Raw genomic sequence first — 20,885 nt, 5'->3', positions numbered from 1 at the left:
TTTTTTTTGTTTTTTGTTTGAGTAAAGTCCACTTAACTCTCTCAAATTACCACCCCAATGACAACCTACCCTCTAAACTATCAATTGCGATAATTTATCTCTCAAACTACCAAAACAATGACAATATACCTCCAATTTTAACAAAATGATAAAATTATCCTTACTAAAATAAAAACAAAAATATCAAAATTTTCTTTTTTTTTCAAATTTTTAAGGGTATTTTTGTCTTATTGAAAATTTTATAGGGGTAATTTCATCATTTTGCTAATATTTGGGGTATATTGTCATTATTTTGATAGTTTTGGGGATAAATTGTTGTAATTGACAATTTGAAGGTAAATCGTCATTGAAATTGTAGTTTGCGAGAGTTAAGTGGATTTTACCCTGTTTTACATGTGTTTGTATTTTGAATTGTTGGTTAATATATTTATTGAGGGGAAAAAAAAAAATCAAACATAGCCTAGATCACACCAATTTTTTTTATTATTATTAAATGAATTTTGACTGACACACTTAATCCATTTTGACTGTGACCAGTCAACAATCTTCATATACAGTAGTATGTGATAAATAAATAAATAAAATAAAATATAAAAAAAAGAGGTCTTAATTACCATGAGGAAGACAGACGTGGCATGGGACTTGAGCTTTGGATTTCGTTCAAGAGGAACATTTGAGTCTTTCAAGAAAGAGAAGAGCTTCTGAGCTGATGGTGCAATCTCAAATATCCTACAAAACCCATTTCTTCAAATTAACATCTACACCCATTGATGAGTGATGACATATATATAATATATGGAAATTAAATAATGATTTAATTAAGTGGGATTAGAAATTAAAGATTCAACAAGAATGGCTTACTTCAAGAAGAATTTGAGACCCAATTCCCCAGCATTAGGCTTCATTGCATTCCATGACTTAACCACCAGAGCCTCTTGCTCTTCGCTGAACCCTCTTCCTTCCAAGGAGTTCATGCTCTTTCGTCAGACGATCGATGGCAGGAGAGTTTGAAAATGGTGACTATTAATTTGTGGGATGTGGACCAATATTGGATGGGGATAGCTTAAATACCAAGGCTTTTGGCTCTTCATGGCTCCAAGGGCCATTTCTTTTTTGGGGTTTATTTTCCTCCTAACACGTTACGTAGTGCGTAGCACTGCTTTACCTGCTAAACTCCGCATGCCTAAAACCGGCGGCTGATTATGGCGAGGCCTGAGTGGTTTTGCCTTATATTAATTACATGTTTATATTATATTTAAACGGGTTGAATTGAATTGACTTACTGGTGGGCAGCTTGACCATTAGGTTATTCTTCAACTTATTAACTGAAAAAGGTATTAGAATATTAGTTCAATGATTAAATCTAATCAATCTTGATGTTGTCTTATGTTAATTTAAACTTTTAAAATAAATTTCTTATGTTAAGGGTACTTTCTTGGTACCAATTGGCCCAAAGCCAATCCATGACCCTTAAGGGTGGATTAGCAACCTCTAATGGTCAAATCAAAACCTTAAAGGCCGAGTCACAAAAAAAAAAAAAAAAATTGATCCACCCCCAAATGCCATGAAGCCACCCCCAACCAGCACTTGGGGATAGCCAAAGCCACTCTCATGGTCCTTAACGGTGGATTGGCCACCCGGCCCACCGCAAGGATCAAATCTTTTTTTTTTTTTATTTGGCCTTTAAGGGTGACCGAACCACTCCAGACCCAACTGGGGGCCGACCATAAGCCAACTACTTTAATTTTTTAATTTTTTATTATTTTATTTTTAAAATATAAATAATATTTTTTTATTATTTATATTAATGAGACAAAATGTCACATTTATAACCACGTGATCTCTCTGGAGAGTGGAGAGGATCCTCTTCCCTCTCTTGCTTTCGTATTATTAGAAGGGACGTGGTATTACAATTTACGAAGCACCCAATTTACAACCTTTCAACCCTTCGTAGTCGTAGAGCCAATTTATATTTATTACTTGACTGTTCGTTGGTACTGTAATTTGGTGCCCAGAAAGGCAGAAACAGTGGGCTTGTGCAGTGCAGTTTGTGGATCGATGCCAATAATTTGGATTTATTGAACCATAAATTGGCAAGTACAGTCCACCCAACACAATCGACGACAAAACCAATTTCATAGCTTTATATAAGGGTGGCTCTTCCTAAGTTCTAAAGGTTGTATTCTACAGATATACCATATTGTTATTATGCAGGCTCTTTTGACTGGTTTAAAACTAATAATAATAAAATATTTTGATAAAGTGAATTTTCTCCTCACTTTTATTTGAAGAGTCCTTGGTTGAGTAATCAGTGACATCATAAGAGCCATGCAAGTCATCAGTGACATCATAAGAATGTGTAATACCTTATTGAAGGACAAAGCAGACGTGATAGTTGCCTTAATTCTTATTCAAGGAATTTGGCTATACCTTGAAATGCAAGTATGGCTGCTCCGTCTGGGAGCATAGGATCGGAAAACAGGGGATTTTGCAATTTGCATGTTAAAAGCATATAAGATTAAAAAAGAGAGAGAGAGAGAGAGACAAGGTCATGCCAAATAGATCACTACTAACAAAAAATGATGACGGCCGTTGGCCATTGAAGAAAAACTCAATACGCCATATCACCAGGAAATGTGATATACAAAAAAAGGAGAATGAACACCAAAAACTAACCACACCCATAGTTTACATCTGGTTTTGCAACAACTGATGAGAATGGTACTTCAACTCTCTCTTTCACAAGACACCGAGCTTCTCCGTTTTCAACCACTAGGACTTTCCCAGGTGGGCATTGAATATTAGATCTCCTTTTCTCAGCTGCTGGTTGCTGAAACAAGCCCAAAACCTTGAAAAGGGCATCTTTTTTTGCAAAATTGGGTCCAAACCCAGACATGCTTAATACAGAAACCAAACCAACAAGAGTAAGCACCGTCTTGCCTGCTGCGCCTACAAAAAATCCCAACCCTTTTCTTGAATCTTGGGACCCAGATTGGCTTTGACCTCTTGCTGACTCGCTCACATTCTTCTTCACTTCATTTGTTGGATCACTGGTGATTTTTCCATTCCGTAAAGACTTAGGAAACGGTGGCAGATAGCCATTCTCCAGACAAAGGGACTTTGGAGGCCGGCTTGGATATGGAGGCAGCAGGAGATCATTGTTAGGCTCTACTGTTTCACAAGCAAAAGCAGAAGCTTCATGTATGACTTCCAAATCCTTCCCTTTGTACTCATTGAGCTTATCAAGTAACATCTTACGGCTGTTTTCAATCTCAGCAAGGGCCACTTCTCTTTCATATCGTTGTTGTTGCTGCAAACTCTAGACATCAAATATAACAGTTAAGATTGCAAAAAGCTATGTTTCGCATGTATCCTTCTACTATATTGATGAAGGTTTCATGTTGGACTTATAACACTCTTATTCTAAGTTTTACACTATAATGAACATACGTCAGAATTAAATGAACAAGCATCCAGTAAGCATGCCAAGTAGGTGCAAAGGTTTCGTGTTGGGCTTATGACAACTTACTGATATAATGAAGACATGTTGGAATTAAATAAACCAGTAACTGGTAAGCTTGCCCAGGAGGGGTGGTGAATCACTAATTCCTTATATTATGAGAGGGAGGTAGGTAGCTGCACATTATTTTACCAAGGAAACCTCACTAGGACACTCAACACTCCTGCAGCATTCCAGGTAGTACTGGAAGGAAATTAAACATGACAAAAGACCATGAAAATGTTATGCAATCTCATTAGGTCATGGCAAGACAAAATAATCAAATTGATATTAGAATTTTCATCACTATATGTGACGCTCAAAAGATTACCCTGAAAATTAGCATGTCTAACGCTTCTCATATGACATGATAATTGACATAAGCATGACAACTATCTCCATTTAATATAAATGTCCCTTTTTAGTTTTCCAAATGTGTAGGAAGATAAATGTGTTAAACGGTATAATAGTTTTGTTCCACTTAGGTTTAACATACTACAGCCGAATGGCCTGTTACACAGCTTATATAAAGACGGTATATGTTTGAACCAACAATAGACAAACACCACAAGGTATTCTCTCTGTGTGTGTGCACGAGCGTGCATGCGTGCATGAAACTGTCCCGCAAGGACACCTTACACAGGGCCAGGTACCCTTGCCTTTTATCTTGGGGGTTTTCCACAATATCCCTGCACCTATGTTGAAGTGAGACCATTCAGTGCCCACCATGGCATATTAGAGCCTGTGTCCATTTCTAGTAGATGTCAAACTTAATAATTAATTAGTGCCTCACTGATTCTAATCATACCAAAACTTATAGCAGAGAAAATGACACTAACACTTTCTCCTTCAACTAATTTCAGTTTCCAAGCCAATAAGTTTTACCCAAATGGCACAATTGTAACCAACAAGAGTGGTCTTGAAACCAATTCTACATACCAAGTTACTAACTATCACCCGTGAAACTTTTTCACCAGATAAATAAGAATTATATAAAATATAAAATAAAACTTGTATACATGTTTATAAATTTAAAACTAGATTCAACTTGGTCTATAATAACCCATTAGGCTCTATCATCTGGGTTAATCAAACACTCTTCACTTTTATAACCGTTCAGAATTTCGAATATGTTCGTCATAACCCCATAATTCTAGACACAATGACACCATCTTAACCCCGATACAGGATATTACACTCTTCCAGTATCTGTCCATATTTTTGCCTTGTGTCATCAACTGACATTCACAAAAAAAAAAGCGAAATCGCTTTAACACCCATCTCACACACACACACAAAGACACAATTATCAAACACATTAAGTTCAAAAATTAGAGCACTTTCAAAAGCAGACACTCCAAAGTTAGGGTTTAGAAAGCCCAAACAAGAAAAAAAAAAGGGTGAGTTTTAGGCCAAACCCAAGCAAAAGAGAGCTGGTTCTCGAGGGATTCGAGGGCGTCGCAAATGTTCAAAATCCTCTCCATTTCCTCATCATCATCATCTTCTTCTTGCTCTTTGTCGTCACCCTCTTGCTCTGGGCCATTGCTTGGAGCGGTCGTCGCCTTATGGATGCAATTGCTGATTTTCAATCGGAGCTCAGTGGCTCTAGCCAGCACTAACCCAATTCCCCCATCTTCCATTTCTCTCTCTTTCTCTTTCTCTGTCTCTGCGTGCGTGTGGGTGTGAGGAGGGGGTGGTGGGGGTGGCGATACTGAAGCGGGGTTTGAATTGTAGTGAATGCGGTTTCAGTTGGGGAAAAAGGGTTTGGGGAAGCGCCAAAATAGGTTTTGATGTGTCTCTGTTCAGACTGTTCCTGGGCTTATTTTAATTAGTGATTGTGGTGCTCCCTTAGCGGATAGATTTCCCAGTCACTTTATTGTCTCTGTCAAACTCAAAACAAAATGCAAATCTTTTCCTTCAAAAACTTAAATAAATCTTCATTTTTTTTTCTTTCTTTCTTTTAGTCCTTTCAAAGTGGACTGGAGGATCTGATCAGATACTTGAGGGGCCTTTTTTTTTTTTTTTTTGGAATTTTCTGATATTATTTTGACTGAATTTTGCGGAATTTGGCACTGGGTACCAACTCGAGTATCTAAGATAAGTGAACCTCGCAATCTAAGTTGTCTAGAGCACTCGGCCCTTGACTCTCATCTCTCATTACCTATCTGAATTTTATAGAACTAAAACGACGTGATTTGAGGATCAAAGAGATAAATAATTGTTAAAAGTGGATAGAGATACGTTAAAGGTATTAGTGAACATCTAACGACTAAAGTTTTATGTAAATTATCATGGAAGCTTTATCTTAATAACATGTTTCAGTATCCCATTTTGAAATGAGAAATCTTAACATTTTTATCTTGTAATTATTCTACAATATTGATGTGACAATTCCAATCAATTTTTACGATTATTTTTTTATATATATATTTTTATTTTACAATAATTAATTTAAAGGATTGGTTAAAGCTACCGCGCCAACATTATAAAATAATTGTGAAATAAAAAGAGCAATGTTTATATTGCTATTTTCACCAGACTTTGATGCATTGGCAAAAAGGTCACATTCCTGAAGCCATAGAGTGAATTGATTAAATTATGCTCCAAGCAAATTAGCAAAATTAAAATGCTTGTCACTTCAGTCAAATAATGGCACAATTGGAATCCAGACCATCTGATCAGAAACTTTCACCCAGGCATGGATATATTCAATGGCCTAATCTGTAAAGAGCAATCAATCAATTGGGTCCACTTTTCTCTATGGGTCTTTGACCTACCCAACCCAACGTCACGATTCAAGAAAAACGCTAGCAATTTAAAAAAGCTAATCAAATTGTAATTAGAGTTTTTTAAAATTATTTATAAAGTTCGGTCTCACTGCTTTATGTGGACAATTGAATTCGTAACTTTGTCGTTATCCCTTCTTTAAGAAAGGTAGACATGTCATTTGATCCAAAACCATTGTTGATTCTGTCACATTCAATCAGCATTTTGACAAATAGCCCAGATCAGAAGAAAAATTTCAGACTGCATCATCATAACTTTCCAAACACTAATGAGATACTTTTTACATTACAAAATCCAGCCATATAATAATCATATTACACAGAACTGCAAGCCACCATTCTATCAAGCTATCTCTTGCTGCTTTCTTTTGTATGTACACGAAAATCTATCGAAGAAGTCGGCAAGATGACTGGGAATGACAGCCGAATCACAACCCTACCATTCAAACCAGACTGTGATCAAACAAGCTCAAGCTTACAAGAAGATGTCATGGCCTTAAATAGCAGGTTACTTTCTCATCTTTCTCTCTTCTGACTTCAAACAATTCACTTCATGCATTTTTTAGATATTCTCAATCTGAGTAACCTTGACCTTCTTTGATCATCATTATTCTCAATGTTCTTGATAAGGTTCAGTTATGATTCATCTGTCATTCTCAACTACTAGGCTAGCTGAACTTAATAGTGAAAAAAAATAAAAATTTTTAAAAAAGCCATTAAGGCTAAAGCCAACTGAAATACCTGCCCCATACTATCACTGCTATCACCTCCTAGGAAAGGATCTCGACTCTTGAGCACTTATTAAGCTATGAGATCATTAGGCTAATTCTTTTGAAAGCATATAGCGGAAAGTAAAGTTGTGAGGAATCCACTCAATTCCCTTCCATGTTCTTTTGTGCTGACACTGCTGAATGCTCTTCCTTTGAGTATCAGGCATAAAATGTTCAATCATCTGCACCAAGTCAGCTGAGCACAAACCTGAATCCTTGGCAAAAGACTCCACTATCTTTGGTAGAAGGATTTTCTGGTCCTTACGTATGCTGAAGGTTGATTGAATGTATTCTTCTTTTGCAGCTTCCATCTCTTCAAACACTCTCTTGGATGTGTATATACGGACCTAAATAAATAAGAACAAATGAGAAAGATCCCGGGATAAAGTTGAATGCTATGAAATGACAAATCTTGCTTCCATTCTGGCCATGGTTCTATAAAGTCTTTAAGGAGTTTTATCAGATTTGTTATTTCTGAATGAACCAAAAGAGAAACATATGTTCGCAAATAAAAACAGCTTTACAGGGAGACAAATTTGTATAATGAATACTGCTAGATTATAGGAGTACCGCAGGATCAGAAAAGCTTCCTGAACAAAGTGCAAAATGTAGAAGAGGTTCTCGGTGCTCAATTGCATATGCTTTCCGCGTATCTCCAACCTTGAATTTTGTCTTTGACGAAAACAACGTCCACAGCCACTAGGAGCACAGGTGAGCCAAATCAGTCCCGAACAAGCAAGAAATGGATAAATTTCCAATCATAAATGGATAGCAGCATGTTGGGACCAACAAAAAATATCTACTACATCAGCAGGATCATTTAAATGTAAAAATAAGTACAAACATGTCTTTTATCTTCTGATATTTGATATGAATTTCAGGAATGGGATTTACTTGTCCTGGACGAGGCAATCGACATCCCAGGATAGAGCTTTGTATCATCTCCACAGTTATGGTGTGACCCCCAACATTATATGCAGCCTGCATCAGGCACAAGCTTACTTAAACAACTTGTAAACCATTTTTTTTTCTTCAGAAATTATCAGTGAAGCACTGCACACCTTGAGTAGTACAGACATTCGCTTAAGAGTATTCTGTGGAATTCCATAAACCAAAAATGCCTGTGGGACAATAGACAACAAATGGTTAAATATGCTCCCAGACTCAAAAGCAAAACAAAAAACTGCAACTTGAGATTTATGATTTCTTGGCTCTAGGAATTTACATGCATTACTAGTGCATTGTGAACATTAATCCAAAAGGCTAGCTTCTCCTCATGTTTCATCTTTCTGGGATCAACTTCTTCCAACCGAGAAACAAGTGCCCTGCAAGGGAATGGTTTTCACCTTTTAACCTCATTTGTATTTGAAAGATAGATACTATGAAAATTTCCCAACAAAAGCCCTTTCTTCCATTTCATGTAGTAGAGGATTCTTTGTGGTGCTTTCACAAAGAAGCAACTATTAGAAACCATGAAGAAAATCTAGGGCGTCACTTTTTAATATTGCTTGTACATGTCCAGAAAGCATTAACCATCAGAAACTGTAAACATCCTGTAAAACACATTAGTGAAAATTGCTGCTGACCCATGAACTCAAATCAGCTCAGTGTTACATCAAGCTACAGCATATTGGTCCAAAGAACCATGGATATTCCATGATGCTCCATTTTATGCCGATAACAAATTTGTTCACCAAATTCCCATTTCTCTTTTCTGTTGTTTTTTCAGCCACCAGATGGAGCATATAGGAAGTGAAAAACCCACTGAAAATAGACAACATAGACTCGACAAGGTTTTAAGAAAATTTAGAGTGAGAAGACTCACCTAAATCGTCGTAGCATGTATTCAATTTCTCTTAATTTCTGACTTTCTCTACATATCAATTGCACCTTCACCATAGTGCAGTAAGGTCCACTGAATTCTTTTGATCCTTCAATGTGGAAAGGGTTATCAAAGTTTGAATTGAATGATGAGAATTTCTTGCATTGTGAGCTCCACTTATCATTCTGACCTTGTGAAGAATACTCGGATATTGATGACGAAGGGTAATCATGATTTATCAAAGGTGGGTCTGCAAGTTCACAATATATGGCTGAAATGCACTTAATCATCTCCTCAGAAAGCCAGTTTGGTGTCTCTGGAATATGATTGGTGAAAGGGGTCCCGAGATGCTCTGCCAGACTTACGTTGGAAGTGGCAGTCTGAGGTTGCTGAAGAGAAAACATTTGAAGCCACAAATTAGTTACACCTATATTGTCATTCAAGTCAACTATAAGTACCACTGATTAGAGGAATACTATAGGGACAAGTACTAGGAAAATGCTAACGGCCACTTGAGTGTTATACTAATATTCTCACATAAAGTTACCTCCAGCATTGACAAAGGTAGAGAATGGTACGAGTCTACAGCTTTAGTTAGAAATTTCATAGGAGGAGAAGCTCTAGTTAAACAAGCTGAATGCTGAGAAAGTGATGAGTCACTGCGATGAATACTAGAATCCAGTAGCTTCCGCGTTCGCCAAATATCATTGCATTCGTTCGGTGGATTAGCACTTGAATTTCGAGGCAGCATAAGATGACTGGAGTGGATGACTGAATCTTCTTTCTCTGACATAATATCGTAATCAGCTACTTCTCCAAAAATGTCTTTGTGGATGACTGAAGTTGATTTCAATCTTCCCTCCATAGTTGATAGAGATGATATTTGTTGATCAAAATTTTTCCGATACAAAGAAAGAAGATATTGTTCCAAATACACAACTTCTAACTCTAAGACTGCAATTTCCTTGATCAGGTCTTGGGCAGGCTGAAGTCAAGCAAAAGGAATATTAAATTCTTATTAAAAGCAAGATTAGCGGAGTTAAATGTGCCAAGTAATGGAAGTGATTCAAGCAATGGAAGAGGACGATTAATAAAAACTCCTATACATAAGCACCAAATCTCAAGCTCAGTTTTTTTTTTTGTTCAATTTCTTGCGGGATTTTTACAAGTGTCAATTTGACAATTAAAAAAGCATTATTTACTTCTGACTAGCAGGGTCTATTTCATCTTTAAGCTCATGGTATCTTTCTTTTTCTAAATTCTTTAACAGAAATAAGTATAGCGCATATGAAGTTCTGCAGTTTAACTTTCTGCGCATGTCAAATGTAAAGAACGACACAGGGGAAAGGCATGTAGGTTAATAATATTGTGTTTAAAGTATGTAATATGCACCGCAAAAAGTACCCATTTGGCAAAGAGAAGTTACCTTGGGGATTAAGTGTTCTATAGCAGCAGCATCATGTGAGAGAGGCCGATGACTTAATGCTTTCTCTAATGCACACCGTACTACAAATTGGTCCTTTAATTTCCTTTGAAGCTGTAGAACCTGCAGAATATAGCAAGTGAAGCTACAGTAAATAACTAAATGGATGTGGATTAATTGAAGAACAAGTTATGTTGATTATAGGACTCTGAATTTGACAAATATTAAGAACAAATTATTAATGGGGTGTTGAATGGATAAACAAATGTTTTATTCAATAACCTGAAGACCCTTTATCTCCCGAAGCATATTACAAAGGCCAGAGCATGACAACTCAGCAAAGTTGAGATTTATACCTCTTGCTTCAAAGAACATTGAACGTCAGTATTAAAGGGTTGCCTCTTCTGCACTTCAATACAGGCTGTCGGCTGTCCTAATTCCTTTTGTGAAAAAGAAAAAGAAATAGATAAAGAAAACAAAATTAGACCAAACTTGAAAGTGGTAGGGGAATTTATTCTGATTTCTGAATGAGAGGGCTTATAACTTATACCTAGTGTGACTGCTCTATGTGGTAAATATTATCAGAAATAGTTTGTATAAGGTAATAAAAGAAGCAGCTACTGCAGCGTACTCAAATTTGCTTTTTAGAAGCACAATAAAATTGTATTTTCTGGCTTCAAAGCATATGAGAAGGAAACCCCTCACCAACATGAAAATTTCTTACCATCTTATCTTGATAAGGAGATTCAAGGATGCTACTTAATCTCTCTGTCTTTAGTCTTCTCTTAATTGGATCACTGTCAATGTTAAAAGGAAAACGAGTTAGTGAGTCACAATGGAATACAGGAAAAGACACCATGGAAGTTTAAGCTAATACATTTCATTTGAATTTAATTGCTACCAAAGACTAGCCAGAAGGGTTCTACACTTTCTGAGTAAACATTGCATTTCTATCACCATAACTGGCCGGAAAACAAGAAGTTCTTCCTAGAGGTTCACTTTTGAAGTTAAAACAAAATCAGTTCAAACTTCTATTGAAGAGCATTCCTGGACTAGAAGATGCTCAGGTTTCCACTCCTAGCAAAACCCAGTTTAGTTTTCAAGCCTTCGTGTATGAACAAAAAGGCAAATTATCAGACAGCAAATGGGATTTCCTCCCAAGACATGTATAAACAAACTGCCGCAGAACCCTTGTTTAAGAAAACCATAACTTGATATACAAAGGACGCAATGAACAAGCTGAATAAAAATCATGGCAATGGAGAATAAAAAGCTACCTCTGAGAACGCCTGTGTCTTGAAACTTTCTCCTCCATGAAGTTGAATGGCTTCAAACTAGAATCCCGCCACTTTGTTGCATGCATTGTAGTATCAGAATTGGCTTTGTCCCCACCCTCACGGTTAAAAATTCACAGAAAGAACAGCAATTGCAGTAAATACTACCATCAGATATTGACAAATGCCCAAACAGAGAAGCCAAAAGCATCACAAATACATCCAAAGAACATTAATTGTTCATCCAAAACCCAGTTTACATACGGTGAATGCTGATAAGTGAGACTACTACTACTCACGGGGATGTGTTTTTGAAAAGCTCAACAAAGACCAAATGGGTTCTTATTGGAATGCGAGAAGTAAGCCAGATGGTGAAAGGATAAATGCTCAAGTGTATATGCTATACAGTACAAAGGCCGTAAAAGGTGGTTCATTTTTTTGACTAGTCCCTTGTCTAAGAAAGTCATACCACCTTTGAAGCTTTTGCAATGGTGGGCTTTTGCATTGCATTAAAAGAAGTAAGCCAATTCGTGGCTTTTGATTGAAGGTGATATGCAAAAGTAATACTCAGTCATTTAAATAGGAACAAAGGGGCAACAAACACAGTGGTGAATAAGATATATATACACATATATATAGCAGGAGGAGTTCATGGGATATGCACTTGCTTACACTTCAAATGGTGCACTCACTATGGTTGTTATGCCATGTGACTTATGTGAAAATCAGTATAAAAAATTCCATAAAAGAAAAAACAAATAAAAATATACCAGATTGAAATTTGACACCCACTTGGTTTGTTCATTCAATTTCAGTATAACAAGATACTTTTAAGTTTTAACACGAAATTAGTATGATTTGATTTATTTAATTAAATTAGTCACACTAAAATTAACCTATATAGTATTATATCTATACTTCAATACGACTCAAACTTGACAAATAACGCAAAACCTTACCCCTAAAAGTTAAATATGTTTCTATATGTTATATTATACTTCCACCGAAAAGAGCCAGCCTCAGTGGAAGACTCTGTCCATAGTGTCACTTTCATTAAAAGTCTTATGTCCATTTTTATACTTGGGATATATATGTATTATGATTATATATTTTATCAGTCCATTCGGTGCTGCATAGAGAATGAGAGTTGCCAGCAACACTGGAAGGAGGATTACACTGGCGTTGGTCCCTAAGCCTAAAAGGGCAGCACTTAAAAAAAAGAAAGAAAGGGCAGCCTAAAAAGGGCTGAAAGGTGAATGTCAAAGTTAAAACAATGTATGATTGACATGAAATGACAGGTTTGGTGGGCTTTCCATTGTCTAATATCTTTGAGAAAATTAGGATACGACCAATTTTTCCAGTCAAAAACATGCAAGAAAAGGCTCTTGCCTTTTCTGGGATAGGGTGCTAATCCAGAAGAAATAACAAAGAAAGGGAACCTCAAACTGTTTCAGCTCTCTTTTCAGACCATGTTCTAGACAAATATTGGCACACCCCACATGCACTTAGCTTCAACGTTCCCAAATAGGGTTGTTATTCCGTGCCGTTGAATCTTCTAAGCTTTGTAAAGTTCAACAGAAACCCGGATCGGATGCATTTAGCTGCTGCAGATGGCATGACAATTTCAGATGAATTTGCATAGGCAAATTATTATGTAATCGATGTGAGAAAGTTGTTTAGACTCCACCTGTTCGAAAAAATACTCGAGTAAGCTCTAATTATGAAGTTTACAAGTTTATAATTTTATGAAGACTACTTTTTTCCAAATGCCCATTGAATCATTGGCCAATTTTTTTTTTTTTTTTTTGACTTTACGGAGAAAATACATTTATGAGAGAAATTAGAATCGATACCAAAATGGGAAGGCCATTGTCAAGACATTCATCCTCCTTGAGGGATTTGGTATAAGGGGGGTTGAGATTTGAGCACATTGGTTCTCCTATATGTTTTGGGTTGGTGTACCTAAAAGTTGTTTTGTTTCCTCTTTCTTATCTTTTTATATTTTTTATTCACATCCTCCTTAAGCAGTCTCTCTAATGTTTCCATTTTATTATTTGGTCATATATAATAACATGAAAAAAAAAAAAAAAAAAAAAAAAAAAAAGGAGGAAAAAGAAAAGCAATAGATCATGTAAAATGACTCTTTGCATGCCCTGAATTTTGAAGAGCCGTTTTAATTTTTAATTTTTACTATTTAAATCATCCTCTTTAAGTGTAATCATATTTGGCAACCGCATGTGAAGGTTATCTTCAGGTTTTGTGGGTCAAATCGATTGTATACACTTGTTATGATGGATTAGAGAAATTTCTTACAACTCAATCTATTAAACATATGTGTTTAAATACATGTAAGAATTGCTCCTTAAAAGGAATGTATTGATTCTCTCCCAATTGCTTGGACCATAAGTGCAATGATTTACTTCACGGGTGAGATCTCTGATTCAAGTCCATGATGGCCCACTACACCAAGTAAAAGAATAGATGAAGCATTTGACTCCTACATGCATGCTCCACTTAGCTCGGGAGATATAGCTCAGTTGGTAGAGCTCCACTTTTGCAATTAGGCCATTGCGATTACAGAATGAATGTCTAATTGTTCCACATGCATTTTGAACACATCAATTTGATAAACTGAGTTAGAATAAATTCTTCAAACCCGATTTAAAGAAAAACCTTATCCTACTTGTGCAAAACCTTAGATGCAATTAAGTTCAACCATGTGATATCAAGAAGTTTCTAATTTGGCATGAGGCCGATGGTCAACTTGGGAAACCCATATAATTTAATCCCCGTACAGAGATCCAAACAAATAGAAGTGGGTTTTCATAATCAATGGCAATGATAATCTATAAATGAAAAAACAAACATTTTTTTTTTCTCGAGAAAGTCGAGCAGCAATTTTCTAAGAAACTGACAGACATGCTTGTGGATTATTAAAAATATCGTGTTTCGATTATAGCTTTGTATAATTGGAAACTAACAAAAATTCTACAAAAACCAATGTCATCAGAATGAGTGCAAGAGATAACTACTAGGAAAAGGTAACTTTAGAAAGATGCATTTGTCTGTATTGTTATTTATGTATTAAGAATAGACACAGCTAGCCTCTTTTATTTAACAAGTAAAACAAATTAGGTCAAACAACAACAATTTAAACATTAATTTAGAAGGGAAAAGTTGATTCTCTTTTCTTGAGAATATGCAAATTCAAAACCCTAATATGTATCATTCTTCACTAATTGAGTTATAACTGTTAAAAGTGAGAAAAAGGAAGAAAAAAAAGTAATCAACTATAGAATATTATGACATTGTAGTAGTGGTGGATTGAGATTCGCTGCAATTTGGTCAACAAATTGCAAACTGCCTAATCCCCAAATAAGAGAGGATCTCGATGAGACCTACTTGTCTAAGTAAGTGCCTGAGTAATCCAAGACATGCTCAAACAGGTGAATCTCATCGAGATTGTCTAACTGGGGATCTCAGTCCTATATTGTTTTATGGTTGGAACAACCTAACTCAAGCAAGTTCAAAGTCTATCATTTGAAGATTTTGATGCTACAAAAAATGGTCCACTTTGAGTGATTCTAAATAAAACACAAGTATGTCAGCCAAATATGTTCTGCTAAATGGAGCTCCACTTTGGTTACTGCCTGCCTGCAATAAATTATTAAATGAGTTCGCGCGCATACCCAGAAGCAAAGTGAAGTTTCCCTCAATGAATGGAAAGGAATCTTTTCTTCGAGATGAATGAAAATTTGGTTCCATCTCTTAGCCTATGAATGAGAAGAGTGCCTCGTAGAGAGAGAGAGAGAGAGAGAGAGATCTAGGGCATCAAAACCGAGCTGAGAGAAACATGAAGGGTGAACTTTCCAAAGGCATTACAGAAGATTAGTCAATGCCAATTATGAGAGAGAAAAAAAAGCATCTGCTTCTGGTTTAGGCTCTTCTTCTTCTACTCCTGTCTCTAATCTACAGACAATATATCAAATTAATTCATTTTTATAATGCAACATCCAGTCAATATTTGTAAACTCTCTATGTAAATCGAATTATCCATCTCTGAGAGCAGGTAAGCAATTTGAAAATGCAAATACACAAGTAGGATAAGAAATGTGTTAACTTTGACATGGTATGAACCCCAAACATAAATAGAATGTTACAACTACCAGTCAAATGCCAAATTTCCATGCCAATATTAGTTTTCCAAGAGCATCAAACTGTTACAAATCAATCATCTGGGAGAACAGAAATGCAATTTGAGCATGTAACATCGTAAGTAGCAGTCAAGTGCTAAATTTCCAGGCCAATATTAGTGTCCAAGAGCATCAAACCGTTTCAAATCAATTATCTAGGAGAGCAGATATGCAATTTGAGCACGTAAAAACGTAAGGAGGATGACAAATGTGATGACTTTGACAGGGTATGAAGCCCGAACAGGCTTGGATTGGTACAACTAGCAGTCTAATGCTAAATTGTCGGGTCAACATTAATGTTCCAAGAGCATTGAACCGTTAAAATTCAATTAACATGGCAGAAATAGCCACTTATACAACAAATATGATAATTACCAAAAGTTATAAAACTTTGAATTCTGAATGACTAAATTGCTTGTAGTGTCTCAACCCTACGTCTCCTTTTCATTGAAAACTTTTCTCCAGTATATCTTATAATGAAATAGCATGAAGGGCAGGAGTTACCATGATTTTCAGCTCTTACATCCAGATTGGCACGGTCAGCATGAGTTGCCTTCTCTATTTAAAACTTAGTTACAGGATCTTCATCCAAACATCAGGGGGAACTTCAGTTGATACTTCTTTTTTAGGAAGAGAACCAACAACTAATTGGTGGCACAGAAAGTCTCCTTTTGGCACTGCGTCCAATGAACTAGAGACCTTGGGAGTTGGGAGTACCAGAGAAGACCACAACTTTTAGTTGAGTTAAAAATAAAAATTTTCACATATGGCCAAGCCTAATGCACAACACAATCACTTGACAAATTACTTTACCCGCAAATGTAAGGTAGCAACAATGAACGTCTCACACCCTTCAATACCCAAAGACAAGCAGGAAGGCATGGTCATTTTAACTGGAAAGTGTTCCACAGTTAAGAGCTGTATCATGAACATAATCAAATTTTTATTTCGGTCACTTATAAAAAAAAAAATCAATTTTTTATTTGAAGATCAGATCTCCTATGCCATACTTGGAACATCCTCAAATCTATCTTCATCCAGCCCCAACCTTTTTTCCCCCTCTTTTACTATTAAGCATCCTTCCAAGCAAGGGCTCCTTTGCACTCAGGATTTTTAGTTGCCTCTCTGTCGAACCACTAGACCACCCTGCCCGTCATGGACCCCCACCCCAAAAAAAACCACAAAAGAGAGAAAGAGAACCCAAAAAAAAAAAAAAAAAAACTATTGAGTATCTTCAATTTGGGGAGGATGACTTCCGTTAATCGTGGGCAAGAACAAGGGGAAAAGTAAAGTAATTAGCATTGTATTATGCAATGACTTATCTCCTCTCCTAGCTCCATCCATTTGTGAGATAAGACCTCATACCTCTAACTACAATAGAAGACTGGCCGCAGTTCTAATGTAGCCTGTTCTATTAAATTTCATTTAACAAAACAAATTGTGACTGCGATACCTGTACAATAAACCTATTCATAGGGGTGATTCTAAATCAAATATTTCAAACATGCTTGAGTGTTTATTATAATTTCCTAACCATGGGGTGCCCACTATCGACATGCAATATATATATCTATATATATAACCCCAAGAAAGGAGATTCAAACTAGTTCCCTCCGCTTTATAAGACGTAATCCTTAACTGATTGAGCTACCCCTTAAGGCCGAAAAAAAATGGAAATTAAGGGTAACAAGAAAAAAACATATGAAACTTAAATAGTGTGCGAATACCATATAATGGCAAAAAGAAAGGAAAGAAACAGAAGCATAAAGAAAATCTAAAAAAGCAACATGAGATAAACAATTTCCCTTTTCTGGTAAAGAATTCTTTCATTAAGGAAGCAGCAACCTAAGACAACAAAATAACTCATCCAGAAAACTCATATATTGAAGATACAAGAGTTAAATTTATCAACAAATTAATCAAAATGTAGAACCTACTTAAACAAAGGAAAATCAAAGAATTAACCTTATCAACAGGTCAATTTGTGTGAGATCTAGCCTTGCGAGTATGGCCCATACTATTCACAAGATCCTTACGAGTGCAGACAGGGAACATATTTACATCCTTCAGCACTCTCAGCTGCCTCAGCACATATGGGAAGCTGAGTTGGTCGCGTGAAGTAAAACGAACCACCTCATTAAACCAGAGGCACATGAAAAGATTTGTCAAGGGCGTGTGCTCCCTCACAATAACAGAAGCTTCAGCTAAAGCTGCATAGAAAAATGCTACGTTCAGCCAATAAGAAGTGACATTCAGAAAAATAAAAAGACTAAACTTTTATATTAAGCACAGAAGCTAAAGCTTATTATATAAATAAATGCCTGAAGCAACCGAAGCAAGATTGTGTACAAAGATTAATTACGAACAATATCGGTATAGCAATATAACTTGCGAACTTCGATTTATTTTTGTCTATAATCTTGGCAGGAGAAAAACCAGGACTTGAAGTAGAAGCCCACCTTTCTTTCCATTGAACCTCTTCTCATCAGGAAAACCATCGTGGCGGTACTGAGTTAGCTGCATCTCAACTTCTTCTGGGGTGGCTTTGTGTTTCTTGACAACAGCCTTGCCCTCATCATAGATGCTACTGCGAGCTCCATGTTCTGAAATCGCTAGAACAGAATTCGTATGCCAAAGAAGTGCTTCCAAGACACCCAAGGGATCTCTCCGAAATTGAGACTTTGAATCCACCCAAATTGAATACCTAGCTTGAGGAAATAACCGATGCCCTAACATCTGGTTCAAGAAATTTTTGAAAAACTTAACATTCTCAGAAGGACATTAAATTTAAGGCTCTACTATGTAACATTGAAAAATATTAATCAACTAAAAACTTAAAAGTCATTCATAGGCAGGTCCAGCATAGGTCAAGAAAATGATAGATTGAAAGAATTCAAATAAACATCAAATTGGTAACTGATGAAACTTCAGGAATGAAGTATAATCTGCACAATAAGTGATAATCCACCATGCCAAATTCATAGCCTATCAGATGATACCATTCAACAAATCTCAACATTAGGGTTTTATGTTTCAGTGGACAGCATGTAGCTGCTTAAGATAATGGATATGTATCTTAGATCCGAGACTCATGCGCAAAGCACCAGGAGTCATTATCATGAAAAAAGAGAAAACATCATAAGGCATCCAAAATCTATGTGGAAATACAAGCACGCAAAAGAAATGCAACATAACGAGTTAATGGCCTCAAACGAGTTACGTATTGAGAGGTATTGTCCCAATAAGTAAGGGATAAACAATATAATCTTATGGAGTTCATTGGGAAAGCATCTCTCAAAAAAGAAAGGAAGTTTTGCACCTTTTATTACCTTTGGGATTTTACCATTCAACCGTTGGTCCACAAATGGGAGCTGCTTAACAACCACAATTCGCCATTTACCAATCATATGGTCCTCACCAATCCTATGCCCATCTGACTCTTGAGTTCTGAGAGTAATTTCATCCCAAAATGCCACATAGCAAACCTGCATGCCAAAGCATACAGTTAAACATGTAGGTAAAAACAAACTCCAAACTAATACATGTCTAACTTTTTCATTCAGGGTAACAACCTTTCTAAGTGATGACTCCGACATTCCAATCGGTTGATATAGATCATCTCCACCACCAAATGCACAGGTAGACACCACAACTTTACAACTTTCCATGTACCTCTTGTCCTCGTCAGAAATCTTAAACCCCCCATTTTCACTGTAGAACCCACAATGCACCACAGCAGTTTGGTTCACCTGAAAAATTCATTTACACACTATGACCAATACAACAAACTGGGCAAGCAACAAATCTTGGTGAAACCAAGCACATAAAGCAGCAAAACTTTTGAAATACAGAGAAAGCAATTATTCGCGTCAAAATTTGCTTCTATTGTAAACATAAATCCAACACGGTATATTTTACAGCATTGAGATGGCAAACATATTAATTCTTTTTCTTTTTCTTTTTTTGAAAAAGCAAACATATTAACTCTATACCAATATTAAAAGGGCAATATCAAGTTATAACCTTATAACTCCCCTCTCTCTCTTGAATTGTTTGGTATCCGGTAAACAAATTAAATCTGGTAGCATTAGTATGCTGCTGTAGGAGGCTAGTGTTGTTATGAATGTCAGCTCCATCAGTCTCTGATATATACACAACTCTATTAACAGGAAAATTTGGAGTTTCAACTGAAGGAATTTCCAGATGTTCAAGCTCTTCTGGTGGCAAAATCTTTAAGCAACCTGATATAACAAAAAATTAAAGCATTAAAAAAAATTTACTTAAATTGAACTGCTTGAAACTCTTATAGCACACCCAACCAATTGAAACTACATATGCACTACACCACAACAACAACAAAAAGCATCTTTCCTTGTTGAACATAGTAACTAAAAGGTAATAACCAATTTGCCCATTAATTCTTTAATTGCCCCGTTTGGTTGCCAAGAAAATGCAGACCATTCTCGCGCCAAATTCTCTACTTTTCCAAACCTTAATTTTCTTTTTTTTCCCCAAATTTTCTGACCAACCAAACGGACCAAATTCAGTTCTCAAAAATCGACAAAAGCCACCAGCCCAAACTTACGCTCTCTGACTCTGTGAACCACACGCGTCCTCGGGTCCAACCGGTCCAGGTTCCCTACCGAACTCTTCCGCCCGAAACCCGATACCGATTTCGCCGCCGAATCCGGGTCCGGACCCGGATCTTTCCCCAAAACCCTCGACACCTCTAAGAGGAGCAACCCAATGGCAGGAACGAACAGAATGAGAACCCACCATCTGAGAACTTTCCTCAGCACCCTGAGGAGGAGCTCGCTCTTCGTCTTGCTACGAAAGCTTATGGATTGCCGTTTCCGGCGCTTTCGCAGGGCCCGGAGGAGCCGAGACCGGTCGTCGGACTCTTCGTCCGAGACTGTGATCGATATGGTGTGGTGGTTGAACATGAGGACGACAATGGCGGTGGCGGGAGACAACGGTCATGGAGGTCTTCGTGAACAGATGGTTTGTGATTGGCCGATTGCTGGAAAGGATTGTTCTTTGAACGCCGTCGTTTTCTCATTTGCCTTAGTTTGGAGCCTGTTTGGATAGTGAGATGGTATTGTTCTCGGGTCACATAGT

At 36.8% G+C, this 20,885-nt stretch overlaps 3 protein-coding genes across 8 annotated transcripts; all 3 read right to left on the bottom strand.

Moving 5' to 3' along the window:
- Positions 1–2,549: 2,549 nt before the first annotated feature.
- On the bottom strand, positions 2,550–5,139 carry LOC132170862 (plastid division protein PDV2-like). Its single transcript, XM_059581998.1, has 2 exons — positions 4,918–5,139; positions 2,550–3,319 (listed from the first exon to the last, which is right to left on the bottom strand). Exons 1-2 carry the CDS (start codon positions 5,137–5,139, stop codon positions 2,672–2,674), a joined length of 870 nt encoding a protein of 289 aa, XP_059437981.1. The 3' UTR covers positions 2,550–2,671.
- A 1,393-nt stretch (positions 5,140–6,532) lies between these two features.
- Positions 6,533–11,880, bottom strand: LOC132181541 (uncharacterized). Of its 2 annotated transcripts, XM_059594803.1 has the most exons (12): positions 11,578–11,880; positions 11,025–11,097; positions 10,657–10,740; positions 10,304–10,423; positions 9,425–9,862; positions 9,068–9,266; positions 8,881–8,986; positions 8,281–8,380; positions 8,117–8,176; positions 7,950–8,036; positions 7,626–7,754; positions 6,533–7,402 (listed from the first exon to the last, which is right to left on the bottom strand). In XM_059594803.1, the coding sequence occupies exons 1-12, from the start codon at positions 11,661–11,663 to the stop codon at positions 7,103–7,105; spliced, it is 1,782 nt and encodes a 593-aa protein (XP_059450786.1). In that variant the 5' UTR covers positions 11,664–11,880; the 3' UTR covers positions 6,533–7,102. The 2 variants fall into 2 exon arrangements, with proteins under 2 accessions (XP_059450786.1, XP_059450781.1); XM_059594798.1 differs by having other exon boundaries at positions 8,881–9,266.
- Positions 11,881–13,847: 1,967 nt separating this feature from the next.
- LOC132181557 (probable hexosyltransferase MUCI70) lies at positions 13,848–20,832 on the bottom strand. Of its 5 annotated transcripts, none has more exons than XR_009440271.1 (8): positions 20,353–20,832; positions 19,791–20,008; positions 19,340–19,516; positions 19,097–19,252; positions 18,227–18,503; positions 17,733–17,977; positions 16,272–16,466; positions 13,848–14,163 (listed from the first exon to the last, which is right to left on the bottom strand). XR_009440271.1 is itself a non-coding variant. In XM_059594810.1 (7 exons), exons 1-6 carry the CDS (start codon positions 20,708–20,710, stop codon positions 17,745–17,747), a joined length of 1,419 nt encoding a protein of 472 aa, XP_059450793.1. In that variant the 5' UTR covers positions 20,711–20,832; the 3' UTR covers positions 13,848–15,543; positions 17,733–17,744. The 5 variants fall into 5 exon arrangements, 3 of the variants coding, with proteins under 3 accessions (XP_059450793.1, XP_059450798.1, XP_059450807.1); XR_009440273.1 differs by lacking the exon at positions 16,272–16,466 and adding an exon at positions 15,264–15,543; XM_059594810.1 differs by lacking the exon at positions 16,272–16,466 and having other exon boundaries at positions 13,848–15,543.
- Positions 20,833–20,885: the final 53 nt, after the last annotated feature.

The sequence above is a fragment of the Corylus avellana genome, chromosome ca1 (assembly GCF_901000735.1).
Source record: "Corylus avellana chromosome ca1, CavTom2PMs-1.0".
Lineage (NCBI taxonomy): Eukaryota > Viridiplantae > Streptophyta > Magnoliopsida > Fagales > Betulaceae > Corylus > Corylus avellana.
This window is presented reverse-complemented; position numbering and strand designations above follow the sequence as displayed.

Bases quoted from the DNA above. Each gene is read 5' to 3' on its own strand.
- LOC132181541 (XM_059594798.1), bottom strand. From the start codon at position 11,663: ATGCATGCAACAAAGTGGCGGGATTCTAGTTTGAAGCCATTCAACTTC. The intron at 11,098-11,577 runs GTAGCTTTTTAT...TAACATTGACAG, and splicing joins AGACACAGGCGTTCTCAGAG to TGATCCAATTAAGAGAAGAC. The intron at 8,037-8,116 runs GTGTGCAGTGCT...TGCCTGATGCAG, and splicing joins GAATGTCTGTACTACTCAAG to GCTGCATATAATGTTGGGGG.
- LOC132181557 (XM_059594810.1), bottom strand. From the start codon at position 20,710: ATGTTCAACCACCACACCATATCGATCACAGTCTCGGACGAAGAGTCC. The intron at 20,009-20,352 runs GTAAGTTTGGGC...TTGTTATATCAG, and splicing joins GGTTCACAGAGTCAGAGAGC to GTTGCTTAAAGATTTTGCCA. The intron at 18,504-19,096 runs GTAATAAAAGGT...TTCTTGAACCAG, and splicing joins TGAATGGTAAAATCCCAAAG to ATGTTAGGGCATCGGTTATT.
- LOC132170862 (XM_059581998.1), bottom strand. From the start codon at position 5,139: ATGGAAGATGGGGGAATTGGGTTAGTGCTGGCTAGAGCCACTGAGCTC. The intron at 3,320-4,917 runs GTTTGGCCTAAA...TTTGATGTCTAG, and splicing joins ACCAGCTCTCTTTTGCTTGG to AGTTTGCAGCAACAACAACG.